Source organism: Xylocopa sonorina, chromosome 10 (genome assembly GCF_050948175.1).
Source record: "Xylocopa sonorina isolate GNS202 chromosome 10, iyXylSono1_principal, whole genome shotgun sequence".
Taxonomy (NCBI): Eukaryota; Metazoa; Arthropoda; class Insecta; order Hymenoptera; family Apidae; genus Xylocopa; species Xylocopa sonorina.
The window spans coordinates 9,792,848-9,817,141 of NC_135202.1; the positions used below are offsets into that span (position 1 = coordinate 9,792,848).

The 24,294-nt window shown below is 48.0% G+C and overlaps 1 protein-coding gene across 1 annotated transcript in view; it reads right to left on the minus strand.

The window, feature by feature from the left end:
* LOC143428082 (uncharacterized) overlaps positions 1-24,294 on the minus strand; it is a 99,711-nt gene that overhangs the window by 15,067 nt on the left and 60,350 nt on the right. Inside the window, exons 2-5 of the mRNA XM_076902700.1 lie at positions 16,471-16,676; positions 11,158-11,293; positions 10,445-10,578; positions 143-386 (exon numbers count right to left, since the gene is read on the minus strand). Of these exons, the coding sequence (XP_076758815.1) occupies positions 143-386; positions 10,445-10,578; positions 11,158-11,293; positions 16,471-16,676 (720 nt within the window). The remainder of the gene's footprint in view (positions 1-142; positions 387-10,444; positions 10,579-11,157; positions 11,294-16,470; positions 16,677-24,294) is intronic.

Below are 24,294 nucleotides of genomic sequence, written 5' to 3' on the forward strand. Positions count from 1 at the left end.
ATCGAAGGAGAAATTGTGGGAAATTTAAAGAGATCTCTACGATATAAAGGTAACAGCGTGTATCTCTATTCTAGAGAAAGTAGAGAAGTTCTGGTATCCTCGAAGTACTGGTTTGTGCGTGAAAAGTGAAAGATGTACTCACGATGTTCACGTGGCGGTGATTCCCCAGTGATGGAGGCGATGCGCGGCGCGTCCTCGCTGATCTCGATGTCTGCGGACTTCCGGTAGACGTCAGCGATGGAGGCGATGCAGCGCAGGTGAAGCCTGCCGTTTCTGAACATGTCGTTCGTCACCTTGAAGTCCACGGTCGACTTCGACACTTGTGAATCGTCGTCCTGCGGGATGGCCAGGTATCTGGTCCTGTATATCATGCTGTCGTTCGCAATCTGCAAAGATATTCAAACGTAGCCGCGATTTAAAGTGAATCGCAGGCACGCAGGTAGATCGCAACAGGTTTCGCGTCACACGCGTGCCTCTCTTTTCTCTCGCTCGTCCTGTGCTTAACAGCGAGCGATGGTTTTAATTATACACGATTCGCGCACGGTTGCTTCGAAAATGCCGACGAAATTCAATCGCAAACTGAGGCGAAGTGCGTTTCAGTAATTTTGCAGCGGGAGGAATTGTTTGCGTTCGTTTCTTCCCGTTTGGAGAACGAACGGGGGCTTCGTTTTATTTCCTTCGCTCTGTCAACACTCACCGGCGATTTAATTACAAAATTACTTCCGCCACGGGCCGCGGCGCGCTGGGTATTCGCGCGTTAACAATGCAGGAAAACCAAGCGTGCACGTCAAATAAATATTTAGCGGGCAGAAAATGAAACGGATTAATTCTGCAGCCTGGCGTTGCGTACGTTTCGCGTACATCACCGGGACGACTGCGAATAAAGCATGAATTATAATGCCGCGAGGAGTTCGCCACCGTTGGAGACGCGACGATGCTACCACGCGCGCGAAAGTGTCTCATATTTTTTCCGCAACACAAAATTACCCTTTGTAGAGGCGCGTGGACAGCTTTAGCGTTGCATCAATTTTATCTGTACATTTCATCGCAGAACGTAACACACGTCTAACAACAGCACCCCATCTACGCCCTCGATTGACACATCCGGAAGCAAACCACTCATCTCCAAGGCTGTCCATCCCCCAAAACGACCCCAAAGCGAACCTGACCCCGCCATGGCGCTACGATCTCGAAACATTATCCCTGGACTAATACACCGTTCAAACTGTTACTCCACGGTTATTACATTACTATCCAGGTCCTTTTAACGTCCACCCGGACAAACACCCCCATCGATCGCCACCCTAGAACGCACCCTCCCTCTCTCATCCCTATTCAATTCAATTTCTCGCTCGCTATCGAAGATGGCGCCTCGAGATCTTCCTTCGCTGACAAACCCCCAGCCACTAGAGGGGGGGGGGGGGGGCAGAGATGAATCTCGTTCGTTTCTTCTAAAGATATTACGCAGTTTCGTTGCTCTCGAGTTAAACGAACGGTAGGAAAGGGAGCTTTGAGCGTTCTCTTCTTTCTCTATGCACGTCCAGCGATCACGTTCCTCCCCCGTTTCTTCTTCTTCTTCTTCTTCTTTCGTTTCTCTTTTTTTTCTCGTGGCAAGAGTCGCTCGGCGTTATTACTCCTGGGAACAAACGAGGCTGCGCATTAAGTCCGCGGACCCGCGACGACGACGCGAGAGACTACGACGGCTTCTGTTCATAAAACGTAATGCACAACGGCAGCGCCTTGTCGCGAGCCACCCTCCACCCCCGAGTCTCATCCCCTAGAGCGTTGGAGTCGCGATGATCCCGCGACGACGCGACTTCTTTCGCTCGCAGATATCGATGTCGCGTTGCAATCGCTGCAAACTGTGAGAACGCGCCGTCGAGTCATTCGTCGAACGTGAGAATATTCTGAGAACCTTCTTCAAAGGTTCGAAGTATGTCTCGCACGTGAAGTTCATAATTCTTCAATCTCTACGTTGACGTCAGATTTCGATTTCCAATAACTCTTTAAGCTAGAAGCGTTTACTGGGATCAAGCGGTACTGTTTCACTTGGTAATTACGCCTCGACGCCCACGAAATCCAGTTCCAAACGGAATTTTGAGCAATCACGACCTCTAATCAAGCAACGGCTGACATTTTGAGCCAACCAGGCCATCCCCGCCAGACAGCGCGCGGATTTTCACAGGGAAAGTGGACCGTAATCACGGCTGTTGGTCTCTCGAGAGAATATTTCGATCGCGCGACACTTCTCATTAATTTCCCCGGTCAAATGTAATTAACCCGATATCCCGACGTCGAGTTTCCATCAGGCCACCCATCGACCAGGGGTCGTTCGGGATTTATCGAGCCCAGTCGATGACGCGTAGGCCTATCGTAACTGAAATTTCTCGTAACTGAACTTCGCTCTGAATACCAGCACGTGACTCTCGTGACGCGATACTCTCGCGTTTCAGAATCAACCCCTTCGTTTCTATCCACCTTCAGTCGAACGTAAGAGATCGGTCAACGAAGCTGGAATTTAATCCAGCAATTTGACACGAGAATTGTTCAGACTTCCAACCACGATGTTGTCTCTATATTTAATCCCGCATTTTATCCTGGTAAAGTCGATGACGCGTAGGCCAATTGTAACTGAAATTTCTCACTGAACTTCGCTCTGAATACCAGCACGTGACCTGTTACTCTCGCGTTTCAGAATCAACCCCTTCGTTTCTATGCACCTTCAGTCGAACGTAAGAGATCGGTCAACGAAGCTGGAATTTAATCCAGCAATTTGACACGAGAATTGTTCAGACTTCCAACCACGATGTTGTCTCTATATTTAATCCCGCATTTTATCCTGGTAAAGTCGATGACGCGTAGGCCAATTGTAACTGAAATTTCTCACTGAACTTCGCTCTGAATACCAGCACGTGACCTGTTACTCTCGCGTTTCAGAATCAACCCCTTCGTTTCTATGCACCCTCAGTCGAACGTAAGAGATCGGTCAACGAAGCTGGAATTTAATCCAGCAATTTGACACGAGAATTGTTCAGACTTCCAACCACGATGTTATCTCTATATTTAATCCCGCATTTTATCCTGGTAAACACGCTTTTCCACGGTCCGTCAAATTGCGTGAGGACTTTATGAGTGTTTCGCGTCTCCCGCCACGGGGGAATTCCTCGCCGCTGTAAATTCACCGAGTTTTATCGTTTTCCCTCGAAGAATTCCTTGTCGCCGTCGTTTATCTTGGCTACGTCAGCGTAACCGTACCGCTTCATACAAAATTCCTGCCGCGGATCCTACGGGCAGAATCTAGGTCGCGTTCTTTCCACGATAGAACGGAAGCTGACGGGCTCGCGCCGGTCCGGGGCCCTGAGAATTTTTTCGCGTTTACCAATCACGAGTTCAGAGTCGAGCAGAAAAATGGAAATGAAACTTTGCTGAATTCTCGTCGATTTTTACTGGGACACCTCGGCTATGATTACGCTGGAAAATTGTTCCCGTTCAAACCGTCACCGAATCTGACTCGATTCACTGCTGCAATTCGCTACATTCTTCGAGCGCAATATTTACATGACTTATAAAAAATCCACGTGTATCATAAAAAAAAATACTGCACAATTTTCACGGTAACTTTCGTGCGAAAAGAATCGTCGATGGGTTACAACGAAATCCACGTCGATCAACGACCATTCATCGACGCGTGGCGAGCTCGAATCGCGTATAGAAAATAGCCGATGAATGAAAAAACAACAGAAAGGTAATAAAATAAAAATATCAATTGAATTCTCCTCGAAACACCGTTCGTTGTCGCCTGGCCGGGTTTTCGCCTCGATAATTCCGAACACGCGAGGTGACTCGCCGCGTTCCTCCTCGAAAATCGCAACGGAGATCGAGGATCGCACAATGACAGTGGGACGCGATCGCGTGGGTGGATGACACGTTTATCGGTTTTCTGTCCGACGCCTGTGCGGAAGAAGTCCCTAACGAGCGACGCGACCCCGCGCGCGTCCTCGTTCCTCGACAAATCCCTGACAGGAACACCCCCGTCGATAATGCCTCTCTCGATGACCAGAAGCGAACGCAGAGTCGCCTTGGAAGCTGAATCGTCGCTCCTCGAAGCCTCGACGCGTCCTCGCGACGGAAGATTTGTCGCTGGGAGCTCGTCGATGTTTCATATGGGTGGATGGTGCGCGCGAGGGTGGCAAAGGGCGAGCGAGCAAACCGGAAGGAACCGCGGCGAGAAGATACGAGCGCGAGGTCGCTTCTGGATTGGTGGAAGGCGCAGCCTTGGCAGAGGATCAACTACCCACTCGGTGACTGGGCTCGAGTGTTTGTTTGAAAGCGAGTTGATTCGAGAATGGAGAAATATATCGCGCTATGGAAGGTGGAAGAGATATTGCGAGCGTGCTGTTTTATTGGTAGCCGAGGTGGTAGCAAATAAAACGGTACGTTATATTACGCCAACGAGAGGTATTCCAGAATCTAATTAACCATCCCTTATTCCAGCTGACGATTATCTGAAACGACGCTGCGATTCGAACGCTTGTAATCCAGCGGAAAATAATAGCAGGGTAAAAAAGGTAATAATACCTTCGAGCGAGGTAGACGCAATTTAATCCCATCCAACATCGCTCTCTCGTAGTCTACGAAAGCTTTTAAGTCCCGATATCAGCTGTAGCCAGCCTGGCGCTGTGTATTCGTGGACGCGCGCGTCTCACGCGAGCGCGCGTACATTTTTGCAACACCCGTGCACTCTCGCACGCGTGTAAATTCACCGTGACAGAGAAAATGGTGAAAGGGTTGGAGGGCGAGCGACGGATCGATGGAAACGATTTTCTAAGCCAGTGGCCGTGGGTGTACAGCGCGGGGGCGTGCGAGAGCTAACCACCGGCTGTTAAGCCTGCATCTCGCCAACGAGGTCGCCCTCCGCATCTTGATCTTGGAGAACGCGCAAAAACTCCACTCTCGTCCAGCCCTCCGCTCGCTCGCTCGCTGGTTCTTCTGCTCGAGCTGACGCGCGCCGCGTTCGACAACTTTTCCCAGCTCTCGCACTTTTTCTTCCTCCTCTATCCGGCTGTTCCTCGGGAGATATCTGCCTGCAGCTCGCTCGAGGAGACTTAAAACTGTAGATCGTATTAAAAGTTGCATCGTCCCGTGCCGCTCAAGTAAATACTTCGCCTTAGGAGTCCTGGTTTCTCGGATGAGCGGGGTTAAACACCTCGATTCGCTGCTCCAGGAGTATCTCGCGTTTTCAATTTCTTATTTCACTGCTTTCGCACGAATCTTGGGAAATTTTTGCAAGAATCATCGACGCAATAGATATGAAAATAAATCTAAATCGCATATCTTTATTCAAATATGCGCACAGTGAACGTTTAATTTCGAAAGAGTTCAATATCGTTGACTATTACTACTGAAACAGTAATAACGCATCTAATTAATTCGCAGCTCTTGCAATTGGTATTCGTTTCATGCGATCCTCGTGCGAACGATTTCGTTGTATCAGACACGTGGAAAGGTAACAATACTAGACTAGTTTGGGCTCGTTTGTAGTTTCAATATCCTCTCGATTGACAATGTTTGTCCTCTGAATTTCGTTCGAATCGCGGGATCGTCGGATTCGCCGACGAAAATGTCTGTGGAATTTCGCATAAACGGAACTCGGGTCGTCGGGTAGAAACGGAAACGGTCGAGTCCGCGCGAAATCCTTATTGCACACCCGCGCAGCAGTTGCGCTTCGAGAATCGAATAAACGGATTATCGGATAAATATTGAAGCTTCGAGTTACTCGACGATTTCTTCGAAAGACACACTGTTCGCCAGTTCACGAAGTCCACGGAGTTGTCTTTGAATTTCAATTAGTACACGATCCACCCTCCACAGCGGTGTACTTTATGATTCCCCAGAACTTGGATCCTCGACGTGTCAGAGTTCGATCGAGACGAATCGCTTGGTTAAAACACATTTGAACGGCGTTAAACCGCGAAACACACGAGGAATCGACCACCCTTAACCACCTCGCGCCAACACCACCCCTCCTCCACGCAACCCTCTATAAAGCGATTGGTAGAACGACGCGGCAACAAAGTAAGGGGCCGCGAGGACATTAAGGGAAAGTTTCCGACAATGGGTATCCGTGGTGGGCGGTTTGGTTGTACGGTTAGCTTAGCCCCCGTGACGCGCGTGTCAGCGTCCACTAGTGCAGGTGGAAGCCGAAAATGGCAGGGTGAAATTGCCAGCTCTCGCCGCTGCACTTTCCACCGGCCATTGTTATGGGTTGGACACGCGAATTTTCGGTCACGCTTAGAGACACCCTTTCATCTCTCCTCACCCTCTCTCTCTTTTCGTTCTCCTCTTTTCCTCTGCACGTTGTTCCATTTCGTTCGACGAGAAACTAAATCGCCGCCCGCTTTCAGCTCCCGTCGCCGCCGCGTTAATTATAACCGATCCGATCCCATAAAGCGGCCGAATTTATTCCCCTGGCCAACCGTCGAGCCGGTGAAAATTATTTCGACGGATAAATCTTCGACGATGCCCGCGGATGCAACCCCCGGACTGCAGACGCGATAGAAAACCGTGACGGGTTGGATGTATCGCGTTGCGGGTGCCCGCGCGCCAGTGGTTTGTTAATGGGACCGGGTTGCGATCTTAATTAGGATTTTGTTCGACGAAAATTTACCGTTAGACGACAGCATACACTGCGTGGCAAGAATTAGAGCGCAGTGAATGGACAACAGAGATCTAATTACTTAGTTTAATACTATTAGCGATGATATCCAACAGAATTTCCTTTATTGCGTTCAACATCCGATCGATCGAATCTGCAGCTGGACTATGACTTTCTGATCCATTGTCGAGGGACAATGCGATGGAAAAATCTCGTGCAATGGCGGTAAGAAGCTTAAATCGTCATTTATTAGGAAAATACGCGAGCTTTGAAGTTGTTGGGAATTATCTATCCTCCCAGGTTCGAATTTCTTCGAGGGCTCGCGGGTCGAGAATTCTCGTCGCAGCTTCTACAGCTGCCCCCAGCCCCGTTGATTTTCGAAGTTTAAATAGCCACGTCGGCGGACGGATCGCAGCGTAGAATGTTCGCAGCGAGCGCATTAAGCGAGCGTGGCAGAATTCGAGCGACGTGAAACATTCGCGCTGTCTGGAGGATAGAGAAGACGGGGCTAACGAGAGTCCGACTCGAGTCGAGTAAATAACTCTGGCATCCTTTCCCTCGCGACATCGCGGTCCATCTCAGCCTCCGGCGGAATTCTTGAAAGCTTCGATCGCGAACTTTCCCTGCGACTCGAACACAGCTAAATACGTACTTGTCCGCTTCCGCCTCCCCCCGACACGACTACCCACTTCGTCCCTCCGACTGCTTTCTCCACGCGGAACCTACATTCCACCCCCTCCAGCCCTTGAACATCATCTTTACGTTTCACTAAGTTTCCCTCAAGGAATCCACCGAACATCCCCCAGCGGATTTTACGGTTATTGTAAAACGTATTTCGCTCGGAGATTTTCTTTTCATCTGAATGGCTCTTTTTATGCAAATTCACTTGTAACTCGTTTCTCCCCTGTCCGCCTCGCTTTTACCATTCTTACGAGATATTGTTAGAACGCTCTTGAAACTTGCAATTCCAACTGCCACGCGCTTTCTCTCCGTCTTTCTGATCTCGAGGGATCGAACAAACTCTTTTAACTTCGCGTAAGCATAGAGTGATGTGTGGCAATTAATTCTAGATCGTTCGCCATGCGTCGATATCGATACAAATGGAAACAGTTTCATCTTCGACGCCTTCGAAGCCGCGTTTGGTTTTTTAATTAGCGCACGGTGGTGTAACTACCCTGTTCGTTGCACGTTTCGTCGACCAGCCAAACCTTCGTTGTGGAAGGGGCGCGGCAGCGAGAATTAAATTTATCGAGATCCATCGAGATACACATCCGGCCAATCGGCGCATCCGAAACGACGCGGACTGGGATTGGACGGGGCTGGTGTACACTGGCTCGTTCAGGGTGCCTCGTATGCAAATAAATCGTTATTCCGCGGTATTTGTTAAATCAACCAAATTATCCCGTTAAATCGCCGCGGCTACGATCGCGATCGCTTCGCAACACTGAATCACACGCTTTCGATCGCGACGAAGCTAGCGTCTCTGGTCGTGTCTTCCGGTTTCTCGACTTTTCCGTTCACCACAGTCGACGTTCTTTCATCGTGAGACTAAAACGTACAATACTGACGTATTTTCTCTCTCCCAAAGTCCATTAAAAAACTAGCTTTCCCCAGAAAACTTGTCAGAGAGCTCACATCGAAAAATTTGATCGTAGTAAAAGCTTTTGTACAATCAACTGTTCTAATTGCACCCTGTTGTTGGAGCTTGCTTATAAGGCGATTGAATTATCTAATTAAATGTTAACGAGTTCGATCGATGGTAACGGTTCCGCTCTAATTTCGTTGTATCGGTTATATTTGCAGAGCTTTGAAGCCAGTCTCGTATCTCGACTGTTCCTTAATAAATTGGTGTAATTTAGCGCCGCTCTGGGCGAAAGTATTCTTAATTCGAACGGTACGTGGGAGTACGATCTCGTCTGATCGCTGGTGGAGACGATATTTCCACCAAAATTGGATTCCAGGGTATCACAGGGTTCAACTCCGATCTTCTTTGGCAGCGTTCTTCAAGATTCCTGTTGGGAACACCCCAGCAGAGACAAACGACGCCCATTAAAGCCCTGAACGGGGTTATTCGACGGGTATATAAGAGGTGTAACAGGGGAAACGATATTCATTAGTTTATCGTCAGACCTTCCATTGGTTACCGTGTCGCTGCGCGTCTTTCGCAGACGCTCGATTTATGTTTGGCTTCTTGGCACTCCAAGTGGACATTTTGCCACGTCGTCTGCCCACGATGAGGTCGCGTAGATTCTCTAGCCGTTCAGCCCTTTAATTGAAATTACGATCGATATTTTTCGCATTAAATTACATATTCTTTTAAATCTTTTATATCGACAGTCCATGGATTCCATCGTTGTAGAACGCTGCCAGTCGCGAAGCGCACTTTCGATACAATTCGAAAAAACCTAGCCTCGTATCGACGCCAGGAATTCTCAGCACACTTCCGCGACTCGTTCACCCTTTCGCAAGGGTTTTTCGAGAAGAAATACTCTGGGGGTAGAACGGCGAGCGCGCGGACATGTTTCATGGAGCCCCTCCTTAACGTCGGATTTCCACGGCGCGAGATTCGCCGAGGAATCGAGGGTTCGCAGGTATGCCAAGCGTCTCTCGAGGGTTCTCGTGAAATTTACCCACTTCAAACGAACGTCGAAAGACGTCTATCCGTCCGAACGATCGATCGTATCGGTGGGACGTCGGGTCGCTAGACGCGGTTTACGTCGAGAAAGAAATTTCGCGATAACAATACTCTGTCGTCTCTCTGTCTCTCTACTTTCGACTCTTTCCGCTTTTACGGTTTTAATTCGGATAAATTCGGCGCAGAGAGTCGAGTGTGTCATCGCGCAGATTGAATCGTTTTTACTTGCCGCGATAAATATAATTGCAGCTCGCAGAGCGGACCGCTGAACCGTGGCACCGATCATTCGTGTTCACGGTTGTTTACACGCGCCGCGTACACGGGGAAATAATTCGTTCGCCCGCGCAAATTAATTACGAATTATAAGCGGAACATCAAATTGGTCTAATTAATTAATCCGTCACAATGGGCCTGAATATGTGCTCGCCGGTGCCCGACTGGCTAATACCCGGCAACATTAATAATTCACTCGAAATAATGACGCTTCGTTATTGTTGCGCGTGCACCACCCCCTTCCGCGGTACTCAGCGGCCATTTTTATCGAACAGTGAATCCCCTCTATCTTCTTTCCACGGGAAAAATATGAAGTTTCACTAGCTTTGCAATTACGAAGCTAGAGGACGAATACTCTAAAATAATAACAATATTTTTCATCGAACAAGATGAATTTTCACCTTTGGTAACCGCGTTGAATTAAGAAATTTAGTTAACAACAAGTATCACCGAATTAAATCCACTAAAACTGTCCCAAAGCAGTCTTAAAACAAGCCATCCTCAACTCCCATTCTCCAACGGCCATCGTCTCCCTTATTGCTTCCCTTTGCTCGCGTAACTCCCTCTTCAAATAGTTCTCTTCGCAAGAAACACACCGCGTCGACGAGCGTACCTGCGCCACGGGCATAGGTGCGAACGCGCGTCGAGCGCAGCGAAGGGGTTGAAAAGGTAAATGGAAGGGAACATGGCGTACCGAGCTGGCGCGTCTGAAGTTCGTGGCGCGTGGATAGAGACAGCGAGAGGTAGAGAAAGACGGTGGAAGGAGGGTGTTCCTTGTGGAACTTTAATCATCCAGTAAGGTCACGTAGCTACCGCTCGAGGAGGATACTATATAGAAGGACGCGAGGTAAGGCGTGAGGTGGTTCCAGCGATATACTTACGAGATCCCCGTTCAGCTTCCAAGTAATGTAGGAGGCGGGCCTGGAGCTGCCAGTGGTGCAGTTCGCCCGGAGCAACTCGCCCACAGCGATCCTATCCTTCTCGATGCCGATCGCTGGGTCCGTTTTAGGCGCGTCTAAGGCATAATAATTACGTCGTTTAGGGCACGCGATTGCTAGCTCGACGCCTGGCCAGACGCCAGCCAAGTGGCGAACCGTTCTCGACGAGGGCGCAATTTGGGGGATGCTCGATGCGTCTATCTAACAATTACGCGCGGAACTTACGCGAGTAATCAGTTTTCTGTGCCAGCGATTTTTTTAACGCCATGCTTTTCTCAAACGAATTCATCGATGAACATTTGTCGGGTTCTACCGATATATTTTCTGTTCTACCCCCCTGCGAGTAGAATTAATTCATGGCCATCGTTCCACGGAGTCTTCTCGACGTACTGATTTATATTTCATGCGAAACGAAGACGTAGAAACGTTCTTCTGCTAGCGACAAAGGGTCGACTCTCGCGTTCCCTGCGGAAGTTCCTCGCGATCCTGTGGATCCGACATGAAAATGGGACTCACGTAGCCGCACGTGCGCGGCATTACGTACCGCTGGACGGGATTCAGTAACGAAAGGGATTTTTTTTTTACTTCGGCCCTCTACTTCCGAGTGGAACTTTTTAATTTTCGGTCCTCGAGTCAGAGCCAGTCCTTACACTCACCCACCACCTCCATCGTGGCCTTCTCGATCAGCGTGTGGTACGAGGGACTTCCGGCGGACACTTCGCACTTGTACCTCCCCGTCAGCTTCCTCGACACGTTCACCAGCGTCACGTCGTTCGCGTTCGACTTGGAGACCTGCGAAGTTCAAGGAAATCGTGAGATTCGTTAAACGACGGAGTTCTGCAATTGTTCATAGCGAGAGAGATATCTCTAACAGTTAAAACTAAAACTAATCCTAAAAATTATCTCCGCAAAGACGTTCAGAAAAATTTTAACTACCCGTTCGAACTCCGTAAAACCAAGAACGACCGAGAGTAGGACAGAAATGGAATTTTATTCGAAACCCCGCGGTTTCCTCGATCGTGCGTTAAGCGCGTGGGACAGAGAGACCATCGACGCTTCAATTTGGACCGCGGAAGGTCCAGGAGGGGTAGTTGCTCGGGGTTGAAACAGGCGCCCTGGCCACGAGGATACTTTTACGGACGATCGAGTCGCTGGAAATCTGATAGCGTAACGGCGAACTTTCTCTCCAACCCTTTACTCCGCCATTTCGTTCTCTTCCTCAGATATCGCCGTTCGAAGTTGACCTCGACTCGGTTACCGGACGGATGCTGGGGTTAAATGTATTCTCTGCTATCGGATCGCCAGAGATTCTTCTTGCTCAACTCACCCCCGCGGATTCGATTAATTCCCACCCTTCTATCTGCGCCCAACAATCTTCGATTCTATAAGGTAGGATTCTATAAGCTTCTATAAGCGAGGAGGAAAGGGTGATACAACATTTTCCTATGAAATTCACACAAAATTTCATACTCATAATAAATTTCCATTAATCAAGACTAGTAAAATTCTAAATAAAAAGGTCGCACAATGTAAAAATATTTTCTAATTTGTGCAAATGCAATTCATTAAATATCTCGAAACAAGAAATATCTGACTTAGACCGCTTTCATAATTATGAGCACAATTGTAGAACCGTCTATTCAACAATTTTCATCATGCGGAGTAGTTTTTCAACAGACGTTCCGTATGGCGAAGAGAAACGCGATCGAGCGATATATCCACGAACGTATCATTATTCTCCACATTTTGAAAACGGGGAAATCGTACCCGCGCGTTTTCACTGTCAATAATCAACAATCATACGAGGGTAGTTCGCAAACAACCCTTTCGCGGAAATTTCCAACAGGAACGCGTATAATTTCTCCTCCCGTCGTTTCCTCCGGTTCCGCCCCTTTTTCCTCCTTTTATTTCCGGCTCGATTCTCCTCTCCACCGGTGGATCGCAGCCGACGACTGAAATTACTTTGTATTCCACGCGACCATCGACCTTCCATCCAGCAGCCACCCCCCCAAGCGCGTCTAAATCTCGATCGGACTGTATTCTCCTCCGTCCAGCCTCTCGACGTCGCGATCATTTATATGCATCGCGGATGGCTCCCTTTTGCCCGCTTTACAAACTACATCCGGACGCGGAGACAAGCCCTTTCCACCGTTTCCGCCCTCACCCGATGCCAGTCGCGACCCCTCGAAAGAAATATCGACGGCCATCCGCGGACGTTCCCATGAAACATCGCCGTCCACTATGTCCCGCGAAATGACAGGGGTAACTTTATCTCAGCCACTTTGCATTCCTCCGCTGCGTCCCCGTTTGTTTCACTCCGACGATATTTCGCGTGAAACGTAAGACGGATAGAAGGTAAAGTTTCCCGTTGCCCTTTTACCGTCAACTTTACAATACCCGCGCCACTAACCGTGTTTCACTTTCGAACGGAACCTTTCAACCCCCTCAGAACGTTCCCGCGGACACTTAGTTCGCTTCAGCAATTCTATTAAATCCCAACGAGAGAACGTTGTTCGTTACTCGCGTCCCTCGATCAAGCGAGTATATCGTTTCAGGGTTGAAAAATTTTTTTACATGACTACGAGAAGGTTTAAAAGGGGCGAGAGGGGTTGTTCGCGGATAAAGTCCGTCGAGCAGCAGCATATCGTGGCCAGCAGTTTGTTCAGCCCCTGTGTCGTGATAACGTGTAATGACCAATAAAAGGGGATACGGCTAAGTGGCGATAAAAAGGCGGGATTATCGGCTACGTCGAGACAGCCTGGCCGAGGGTTATCATCCCTATTGGACTGACGTAATTCTGTCGAACGTAAACGGGGGCCCAGGCGAACCAGCGCAGCCCTTGCTCCTCGGCTACCCACACCTCCCTGCTTCCTGTAAATATTATACGAGCCGTCGTTACTTTTACACCATTGCGAGCTGAACGTTTTCCACGGAGATTACGAGATTTACTTTTCACGTCGTCGATACAACGGCTCGTTGCTACCGCGCCGCCATCAGGAGCTTCGCTTTGCTCGCTGGCAACGATATCGCGCTTTTCGAGATTTCTCTAGCGATCACTCGCCATTTGTTGAAGCTCTTTCACGGATAAATCGTGGGGATCATTTACAGCGCCAGGGACGTGAACGAGGCTGCGAGAAATGGAAATCGGACTTTTAAGATCGACGTCGCGAAGTGGCGCTCGAGAAACATTTTTTCTCGACTACTTCGGCGCGCTTTTAAGCGACAGTCGAGGTAGAAAAATGACGTTGTCGGTGCAGGAGATCCTGAGGGTGGTCTGGGTTGGAAATTTTATTAAAGATCCCTATCCCGCGGTCGCTCGGTGTCGCGCGAGTGAAAAATTTGTTTTCCACTGTCTCGCGGTCGACTCGAGGAATCGAATCGATTCCCTCGGTCTCCAAACTCTCGCAACTTGTCAGCATCGATTCGCCACCTTTGGCAAATGGGCGCCAACCTATCTGCCCATCTAGAACCGTCTACGGACCCTCCGTCTCTACCGTGGAACGTTTCAAACTTGTCGGTTCAGTTAAATCGCGCGTGTATCCAATATCTTTTGGGGATGTATCGAAATTTCATTATACGCGTACCCCTCGACGATTTAAGCTTTTGCTGTTTCGTTGCTATCCGTTTAGTTTTTCGATTCGAATTGAATAAGTTTGATAAACAATTTCGTTATCGATTTTTATTTTTCACATTCTCACGAAACTGTTAAAAATGAAATTTAAAGCATCGTTCGACCACCACCCCCAACGGTCTCACGTATATTTCAGTAACCACCCCGTTGTTTTCATTCCAAAGAGTTTTTCGAGCAAAGAAAACGCGGCGAACATCATCGAAGGGTCGTCTTAGTTGACCCGCGATCCATCACGAGGCGCCGCGTCGATCGTTGAGAATTCTAGCAAGCGACAGCTATTCTTCACGCGATAAAGTTAGCCAGGCTCGGCTGGTGTACTTTGTTCGAGACAGTGGCGGCAGGTGGACTCGATAAAAGTGTCGCGCGCGCGGACAGGGTGAAACTTTTTGCGGGGCCGCCCTCCTTGGGGAGCGTTCCGGGAGCCGCGTAAGTGCGAGAGGAGAGCGGTGGGCCAGCCAGCCGGGGGAAATCGATAGGGCTGATTTATGGCGTGTGCCACGACCGCGACACGACCCTTTGGAATCCTCGTTCGAGTGGATTTCACCCTGGCTACGGCGGCTTTCCTCCGCCTCCAACGCGAATCCACAGGGCGGAGTCCACCCTTTCGAGTTTCGACTCGTGTCGCGGTTTAAATATCTGTGGCGATACGCGAGGTCGTTAGGGGGTGGTTTCATTGAATCGAACTTGCCAGCTGAACTGGAAAGAGTCGTTGCTTCGAGCGGTCTGAATAGACTGATTGGATAATGGATTTTTTATTTTTAGGATATTGGACACTTGTATCTGTTTGTTGGCGATATGTTATTATTAATTGGAATGTTAATGGTTTAGCTAGTGTAGTTTTTATTGCAGTTCTTTATAGCTGAGATTTTTCTCGATTTAGAAATTTGGTCTCTCGCAATACTTTTCCACTTTGAGCCTTAAAACACTCGAGAAGCGACAAGCGCCGCCAACAAAGGGAGGCGACCGCGTATTTCACATGGAACAGAGAAAAACTCTCGTATCTCGTAACGCGGCGACTCTGGAGTGGAGGTCGGAAAAATTCCCGTAGAAAACGCAGCAGCGAAGTTGGAAAAGCTGAGCGATACCGCGGCGGGGTTAAAAACGGGGTGCTTGACGGGGGTGGCGGAAAAATCGGGACGATACTCGGCCTTATCTACGCTCGCTTTTCGAAACACAGTAAGGCGACTGATAAATGGACGTCGCCAGGATCGTCCTTGCGTCGACTCGCGAAAGAACGTCCCTGGTTTTTCCATCGCCTCTTCGTCGTGGAAATTTATCAGCGACGCGAAACGATCGACGCGTGGAATTTTTCTATGGACAGAAAAGAAAAAAGGAATGTTGTTACTCGATGCGACGCAGCGATGCGTGCATACGAATGCGAATACGAGGGACGTTGACGAATTTCTAACGCCTCCTCGAAGAATCGCGACATTGAAAGCTTCGTTTAGGGAGTGCGTTGATTCGCAGAGCCTTCGTTACTCGTTACGTGGTCTTCGACTTATCCTTTGGCTTCTCTTCGCGATAAGAAACGCTGTTCCCTGAGAAACATCGATCCAAGGAGAAAAATATAAACATACTCGCGAGCTCGCGTAGTACGTTCCTTGGAATCGAGAATTCCTAGAAATTCACTAATCGTACGCAAGGTGATTCGTACGAAGGTGATTTAGTCAGTTTCCCTTAGTCTGTCGAGCGTTCACTACGTAAGTGACAGCTCGCGATACTTTTATTCGAGTTTCCAGTGCTTCTTTTATCGCAGTGTTAATCACAGTGCAGTGTTAATTATCTCTACATCCGCATCTGCTACTCCTCAACATCTAACACGGTAAGCAATACACAGAGAATAGAACGGAATTATAAAAATGACAGATCTCGCGTCCTCGAGGATCGTTAAACGAATGGATGCGTAGGCTGAAACGCACGGGTCGTAAAGCTAACTGGCGCCTCCCGTAACGAACTTTTATCATAGCGCTCATTAGAAGCGTCGAAGTTTAATTGCGCGCATTAAGCAGCAGATTCGCGCGCAACAAGCACCGTTTTCGGGCCACCCCCACACCCTGGGGGTAGACACCGTTCCAGGCGTAATTAACAGCGTTTCGCGTTAACGGTGGAACTGTGTCGACCCTCTTCGAGGGAACGTTTCGCGTATGAATCTCTGCTGTCGTTTATCTCTGTCTCCGCCCCTCGTGGAAGTCAACCAGGACGAATTCATCCTTTCACGCGACCATTCAAAAACGCGTTCATCCGATTCTACATCGCATCTCCCCTAATTTCTCTTATCATATTTGTCTACATAAAAATCTGTTGCTTATCGAAGATCGTGAACTCGAAGAACACTCACGTTCACCTGGATTCCATCGACATCGAAGGTGCTGTACGGTGGATTCCTGTCTGGATCGTATTTGTAGAACTCCGCCTCGCCAAGGAACCATTGTATCGTGTACAATGGCAGGCCTTCCAGGTTGTAATGGCAGGAAAGCGTCACAGTGTCGCCGGACCGCACCACAGACGGCACGTTGATTGTCAGATCCTTCAGCCCCGTCGCACCTGTAAGTACAACAAGACAGTTCATTTCTCTCGTCGATTCTCGATCGATCGCCAAGAAATCGTTTTGCAGAAACGAAACGGAACCCCGTCGATTTCCACTCCGTTCTCGATGTCCCAGAAAACTGTCACTTGTCCCGTCCATCCTCGTCGTTCGATTGGACCAACGAAACGCGCGAGACCCTCTGTGTTACACGCGAGACTCCGTCTATTTTTCCACTGACTACCTCGCGTTTGTTCAACCGATACGGGCTAAAATGCTCGAGAGTGACCAGCAAAAACCGTCGAACGACGGGGGTGCGTTCGTTCCGCGAGCACGATTTTTTGCAATTAACCAACGACTCGAGAATCGCTCTGCTGTACGTTCTCACTCGTCTCTCTTATGGTCTGCAATTTTACCACGAATTGTTACACCTATTCGCGATCACGTTATCCTATCAAGATCCTTGGGTAGGTAATTTCGAGTGAAAGAAAAAAGAAGAAGAAGAAGAAGGGTGGAAAGGATTACGTTGGGTGTCGTTAAAAAGAATGTTCTCGCCAGGCACCTTTGATAAAACTATTATCGTATAGTGTGTAATATATATATATATATATATAAAGGTAGTTTTATAACAAGGCGGCGATAAGTTTAGCAGTGGTTGGCTGAAAGGATTAAAAACCATGTTGCGTACGGGCATTGTTCTTCCGCCCCTTTAACGCTTCCATCCGGCCTGGTTATTTATCGTTCTAATTAGATATTCCGGGCGTGGAGGATGTTAGGTCGTACGACAATTAAGGCCCGTTCCCAGCGCTAATCTAATCGCGCGAGCAAAGTCCATTTAGACCGCCAAGTATCTCTTTAAACGGATAAGCGAGCCACGGGTATTACGCCTAGCCTGGAAAACGTCTAATCTTGACGTTTCGCAGTTTCCGCCACGGTTCTCTGCCCCTGGCGTTCTCTGTTTCCGGTTTAACATCCATCCACACCGCGTCTTTCGGTTCCGTTCTTCGCGCGAACAAACGCCAGCGACGAAAGCTGCTCGTTGTCAAAGAATTTCATTTTTCTTAACCCCAAAACTCGCTTCTCAAAGCTGGCTCTCTAACTCTCTCGCGAAACGGAATAATTTCCAAAATGGAGACATTACGCGATTTCTAAACGTCACGCGACTTTCAAACGCGACAGAAGTTTCGAGAAATATTATTTTCCAATTCTAAACGCGACGAAATACACTGAACATTGGTACGAGCTTCTGAGAGGCTCGAATTTCCATGCCACCCTTCTTGGTTTCATCGAGAGGATCCGCTCGGGGGTTTTATTCGGTTTCACGGGTAAAAGGAGACGTCGCAGGCGAGCAGACGTACCGTAACGCGATGCATCCGTCCCGTTCGTCTGTTTCCCTTTTAATTTCATCGAGTCTTCGGCTTAGCTGATGGAGAGAAAAGTAAGAAGGAGTGTACCATGAGATACGTCTCTTGGAATCGAGTTTCCTTTTATTCTTTATACACGGTTCGCCTGGTACATATGAAACGTACATAAAGGGGAGAAAGAGGGTGCCGTGGGATCGATCCTCTCGCGTATTATCGATCCGAGTTCGCAGATGTTTCATTTCGCGCAGCTTGTTTTGCTTTTCGTTGCGTCTCCGTGGAACGTGAACCAACGAATCCGCGGACTTCGCCTCCTTTTGGTCACTCGAATACGAAAGAAATGTGCTTCGAGCGATCGACGACGATAGAACCGTGGAAGATACACTCGCGAACGTTTCGACGATCAACACCGTCCACGTTCGAGACCGCGCTTCTAATTATCGTTACGTCGACGTGGCAGCCGATAAAATTGCTTCTGAGAGCGATTGCACGCCTTGGCGAAAAGTCACGCTTTGTCTCGTTGGGGCTGCCAACCCTTGAAAGTCGCTTACGACGACGAAATCGTAGAATCGAGGTTACAGAAATTAAATTCTAGCGTCGAATCGTGCGAGGGTTGCGATGTAAAATTTATTTCCAAATTCGTGGAACGATAGTCACGGGGTGAAAATGAAATTCTCGTATAAAATCGTGGGACACGGTGTGGAAGGTTATAAAGCTCAATTTCCGTCTAAAATCCTGAAATATGCTCGGTATGATCAGTTATGGTATCGAAGAGTCCAAAGCTTCGCGAATTGTTAAAAATCCCTACGAATTTCTCAACAGTGAAAACCGCGAATAGTTTCCATTTGGAAACAGCGGGAATGGAACATCTTTCTATTATTTTAACGAGATAAAAGCCCTCTCGCTATAAATAAATGGCGGAACCCCATTTAGCCGAGTGCGAACAGTGATAATAAAGCGAGGGAATTTTTTTTTCTACAGAATCCCGATTAGTCAGAGAGAGGGGCGGCAGCCGCCTTTAAATTTCACCCCGCACGGGGGGGGTGGGGGATGGAAGGTCTCGCGAGCAGCTTTTAATTCCAGGATAATTCGACGCGGTCGACGAGAATCGTCCGGAACGGGCACCCCCGTCGATTTCATCGGCCATTGTGTCGCGTTGAAAAGGTCTTTCGTCGCTCGTTAAATATCGATTTTAAAGGGAAACGGACGCGACACTCGCGGTGGCCGTGTTTTTACGCGCCAGTTTAAACACACGGCTCGAAAACGGTCGTGTGCGCGCACACTCCTCCCTCCGTTTCGATATAGACTTATTCAGGGGATGAACGCCCCGGCGGGAACCAGCTCCCTCGCCGTCTCCAGCAGGCGAACGATATTGCCAATTCCGTCTGCCGCGACGAAACAATAACTCGCACCCCCCCTTGGGAATTATTCACTACCCCGTGTCTTTCTAATCCTTTGTTTCTACGGATATTGTTGGCACTTTTCTCCACATCCTAACGGGTTTTGTCGCGTAATTGGCGTTCGTTAATCCTCTGGTTACGGTTCTGAATGGAACATTGAACGGTATCGCGGTTCTCTTTTACAGTGACGCGTCTGGACGATTTCCAAAGAATCTTTTTCATTCGTTTTTTTGTGTGAATTAAATAAATTTGCGAGAATAGGTGTTTTGAAGAGATTGATTACTGCTAAGATATTTCGATATTTCGATGAGGTAGATCAATTGTTTTCCTAGCGATAGATTATAATTGGCTGCTCTCTCTCTCTCTCTTTCTCTGTCTCTTCTGTGAATGATCCGAATTGGCACGCGTAAGAGGCGACGATGGATTTGCACGATGACGGCCGTCGCGTTGGTCGAGATATTCCAGGCATCCGATCGATTCGCATTCGCATATCGCGGACAAATTAGCCTGCAATTTCGGAATGCTGTACGGAATGCTGTCGTTCGCGTTGACGATCCAACGCGTTCGTTTTTCTCGTCATTTACTGCGGTTAATTGGCGGTTCCAATGAAGGAGTGAATATTTTCTTTGTAAACTTTACAAACAGTTGTTCCATGGTTAATTCAAACACTTGTCTTCTTCTGTCAAATATCCTAAACTCACGTCAGAAGACTCTAAATCCCTCGATCAATCTCAATAGAAGAACCAATGTTTAGAGTCGAATAAAAATCGCAAACAAACCGGCCCACCATCCGATCCGATATTAAAAAGCGCAGAGGCAAACGTGCGTGGACCAATTTCCAGCACTCTCTCACCAGCGGATTGTAAATCTCCGAATGTACGTTCGTTTATTTGGCCAAGATCCGAATAAAAACACCAAAAAATGGGAAACAAAACGAGAGAGGAACTGCTCCGCGAACGTACAGAATTTCCACGGTGAATTAAATCCAGGGATATCGATAGCGTTAATCGTTGCCGTTTCAAACAAACCAGAGCAACGCGGTCAGCAGAAGCTTGCACGTTGATTTTCTCATCCGCGCCTCGACTAATTGGTTACACGCGAACTCCTCCTCGCACTCCATCGTAGCTCGCAGTTCTTTCCCTTAAAAACGATCGAATCGAGTGGAAGCCATTCGTTTGCCTCTTAATTTCGCTCGACCAGTCGCGTCTATGTCGCGGCTGTTAAAACGCTGGTCGCAAAAATATTTTCGTCCGTCCGCTGCGGATCGACAAACAGACGAATCGTCATCGAACCGTGGCGTCCATTTATTCGTTTGTTGTTCCGCTCGAGCGAAAAACCAGATATTAAACCGTGGCTAATTTCAATTCGCGCGCGGATCGAAGCGTTTCGAATGGTCGAGCGTGGACGAAGGGCGCAGCAGAGGAGCGCAGGGAGATCGATTATGATGTTCGACTGGTCGCATAACGGATTACGTGGGTGTGCGCGCGTGGGGTGGGCCGCGTGAAAAAGTAATCGCCGCTGCGATTCGAGCGTTCCGGTGCACGGCTTCAATTTCGAGCGGGCCGCTAAGTGAAACACAGGACGGGCCCGTGAAATGGCCATGTTTGAGCCGGCCTCGGCCTAATTACGCGGATAATTATCGGGGCTGATTGGTAGGCGGCCTGTCGGTGTGCCCCTCTAATGAATATGGATAAATCGTAAGTGGCTCGATATTGGTTCCCGCCAATACCATTTCACCGTGTAATATAGTCGATTTATGGAGATTGCCATCGGTCAGATTCGAGTTCAAAGGTGTATGCTAATCCTCCTTATCTTTTCGCTAACCTTTGTCATCACAAACTATCCTCTGACGCTAAGAAAGCTAGCATTTTATTCTTATTTCGTGAAACATCGCTATAAATTTTTTTCTTAATAGTTCATTCGCCATTATTTCGAATATAAGTTCACTTTTGGCAATTAAAAGGATCACAATCGCAAAGAGATCATTTTCGTTGGTACCACGATATCCAGTAGAGCTTCGAGTACGAGTGGACCATAATTTTTCGTAACCTTTGTCATCTCAAACTATTCTCTGACGCTAAGAAAGCTAGCATTTTATTCTTATCTCATGAAACATCGCTATAAATTCGTTTCTTAATAGCTCATTCGCAATTATTTCAAATATAAGTTCGTTCTTAGCAATTAAAAGGATCACAATCGCAAAGAGATCATTTTCGTTGATACCACGATATCCAGTAGAGCTTCGAGTACGAGTGGACCATAATTTTTCGTAACCTTTGTCATCTCAAACTATTCTCTGACGCTAAGAAAGCTAGCATTTTGTTCTTATCTCATGAAACATCGCTATAAATTCGTTTCTTAATAGCTCATTCGCAATTATTTCAAATATAAATTCGTTCTTAGCAATTAAAAGGATCACAATCGCAAAGAGATCATTTTCGTTGATACCACGATATCCAGTAGAGCTTCGAGTACGAGTGGACCATAATTTTTCGTGCACCCTGCAAACTTTAGTGCATCGTAGTTAACGTGATTCAGAAATTTTCCTTCCGCTGGAACTCCGTGTGCATAGCCCAATTAGGACGGGGTTCAGAGGCTCGCTGGGCTTCGTTGCAAGTTACACAGAATTAGTCGTCCAAATTTGGGTATAATGCCTGCAAAGATTCATTCGCTGTACCGCAGCTACGTTTCTCGCGTGAACGTGTGCATATCCGCCATCTCGCCAGCCAAAACCCGTGGCTAGCACCGAGTACAAGTAACAACACGCCTGCACCTCGATATTTTGTTGCATAGTTCCACTGAATGAATCTGTGCAGAGCACACCCTCGTCCACTCTCCTTCCTTCCCCAACACCCCCCCAAATTGCATTACTTTTTGAGTTAATGCACTTCGCTTGGGACTAGTTGCAACACACGCCCTGAAGGAAGTCGATTCGCGGTTATTAGCTAACTTGGCGAGCCAGCAGCGAAATATTTATTCGCCACGAATCACTGGGGAATTTGTGGCTCGATGTTAGTCGAAAAAGTTGAGGAGCAGAGGATAATCGTGCGATTGTAAAATCGCATGGAAAACGAGGATCGCCTTTGGCTTGGGACTCGAACGCAGCTCGACGCAGTGGAAAGCGTTGACTTCGACTACTGAGCCAACCATCCCCTTGTTACTCTCCTTCCTTTGACGGTTTTCGATGTGTGATATTAGTGCTGTTAATAAAATCTGCTCTCTTAACGTAATTAACTAATCCAATTAACTTCGATTCTAATCCAATAATGTTATCAACCCTGCGTCGCATAGTTCCTTTGCAACATCGCTCGAAGCAATTCCACCACAATTGTTCACCACGATTACCATAGTGCACTGTGGAGCGTGTTGTGCCAACATAATTGCTTTGAAAACGTTAACTTTTAAGCGGATAATTCCCATTGTGCTCGTAAATCGCCCATTAAAAAGCGATTCTAACCTGCTTCCAATTACCAGATTCTAATTGCAATCTATACGGTAGCAGTGTTATCACGAAAAACGATGAACTTGAATTCAATCTATGCGCCAGTCCGCTTCTAATTCGAATACAATCAGACGATCTCTATTGCAGTCCAATTCTAAACAAATCCCACGCTCGTTCGAATGTTTCTCGACTGTTCCACGCGAGTCGCGTTCTCGTTTGTCAGCCGATTTTCAGCACCCCCTCTGCCAGGTACGCGATCAGTCCATCCGCGAATTGTGCAGGCGCCAAGTTCCGCTCGCGACGCGTGAAACCAGCCGGCTGATAAACGCATTAACGACCCATCGAATAAACGTAATCACGCCTTTCGAGTCGCTTCACGATTAGTCTGATAATCAGCCGGTATTAGAGGTTTTATAGCCACGTGCGAATAATCGCGTCCGCGGTGCGCCACCGTTCCACCCTCGAAATAACTCGTAGGGCTCTGGTGACGTGGTTTTGATTGAACGAACGGGGATGGCGTGGACCAGGTTGAACAAAAAAACTTCGCTCGAGATCGATTTTGCTTGGAAACGGTGGGGAAATGATAACGCGGAGTCTGTGTTTGGTTTCGCTCGGACGTTCCACGCGGTGACAGCCTAGAAAATGAAGAGCTACCCGAAGAGTCTTTTTTTTTCTGTTTTCAACCCTTGAATTTAATTGCATTTTAACGGAGAATCGCATCCCCGTTGGATATTAATCTTAATTGAAAAAATGTCGCGTCTCGCGAACTTGGCTTCGTAGGTTGGGGCTGTAGCGGCTAGCAGTAAGGTACAATAGAAGACCTTTCGCTACAAACGACTAGCACGGTTTATGCGCAGCAATCGAGTCATTTTTGAGGAACCGTTTCAAGCTTCTAACATTTTCCAGGCATGCGATAATTAACTTTCTCTAACGGCCTCGATGGCCCAGCGGAAATCTCGCTACATGATCTGGTACAAATCTGGTAACAACAAACTTAGTCCTCACCAGAAGCACCACCATCCTTCTGTAAGAAGTTGGTGGCCTAAAGCAGTCAATATTCGGTGATTGACCAAAGCAGCCAAAACTGAATATCCAATAAAAAGTCGCGAGAGATGTAACGCGCCAACGAGGAAAATAGAAAAACAGAAAGACGATAGTCTGCGCTGAGAATTCCTCGGAAGAACATCTAATAAAAAACGATCGATTCTCTCCAAACGATTCTTGACTTACACCCTGTTTAGAACATCCTGGACACGCGTTAACAGTATAAGACAATCCCTTCAGCGCCAACTTCCCTCGCGTTCTCCAGTCTCGATAACCGCGATAATCAGTGGGTGACTGCGCCTGGTACCACGCACCTCTGGCGGCCATATTAACGGCAATCGCGACGGCGATAACAACCGTGGATGTAGACTGGGAAGTTTACCTGCTCGGA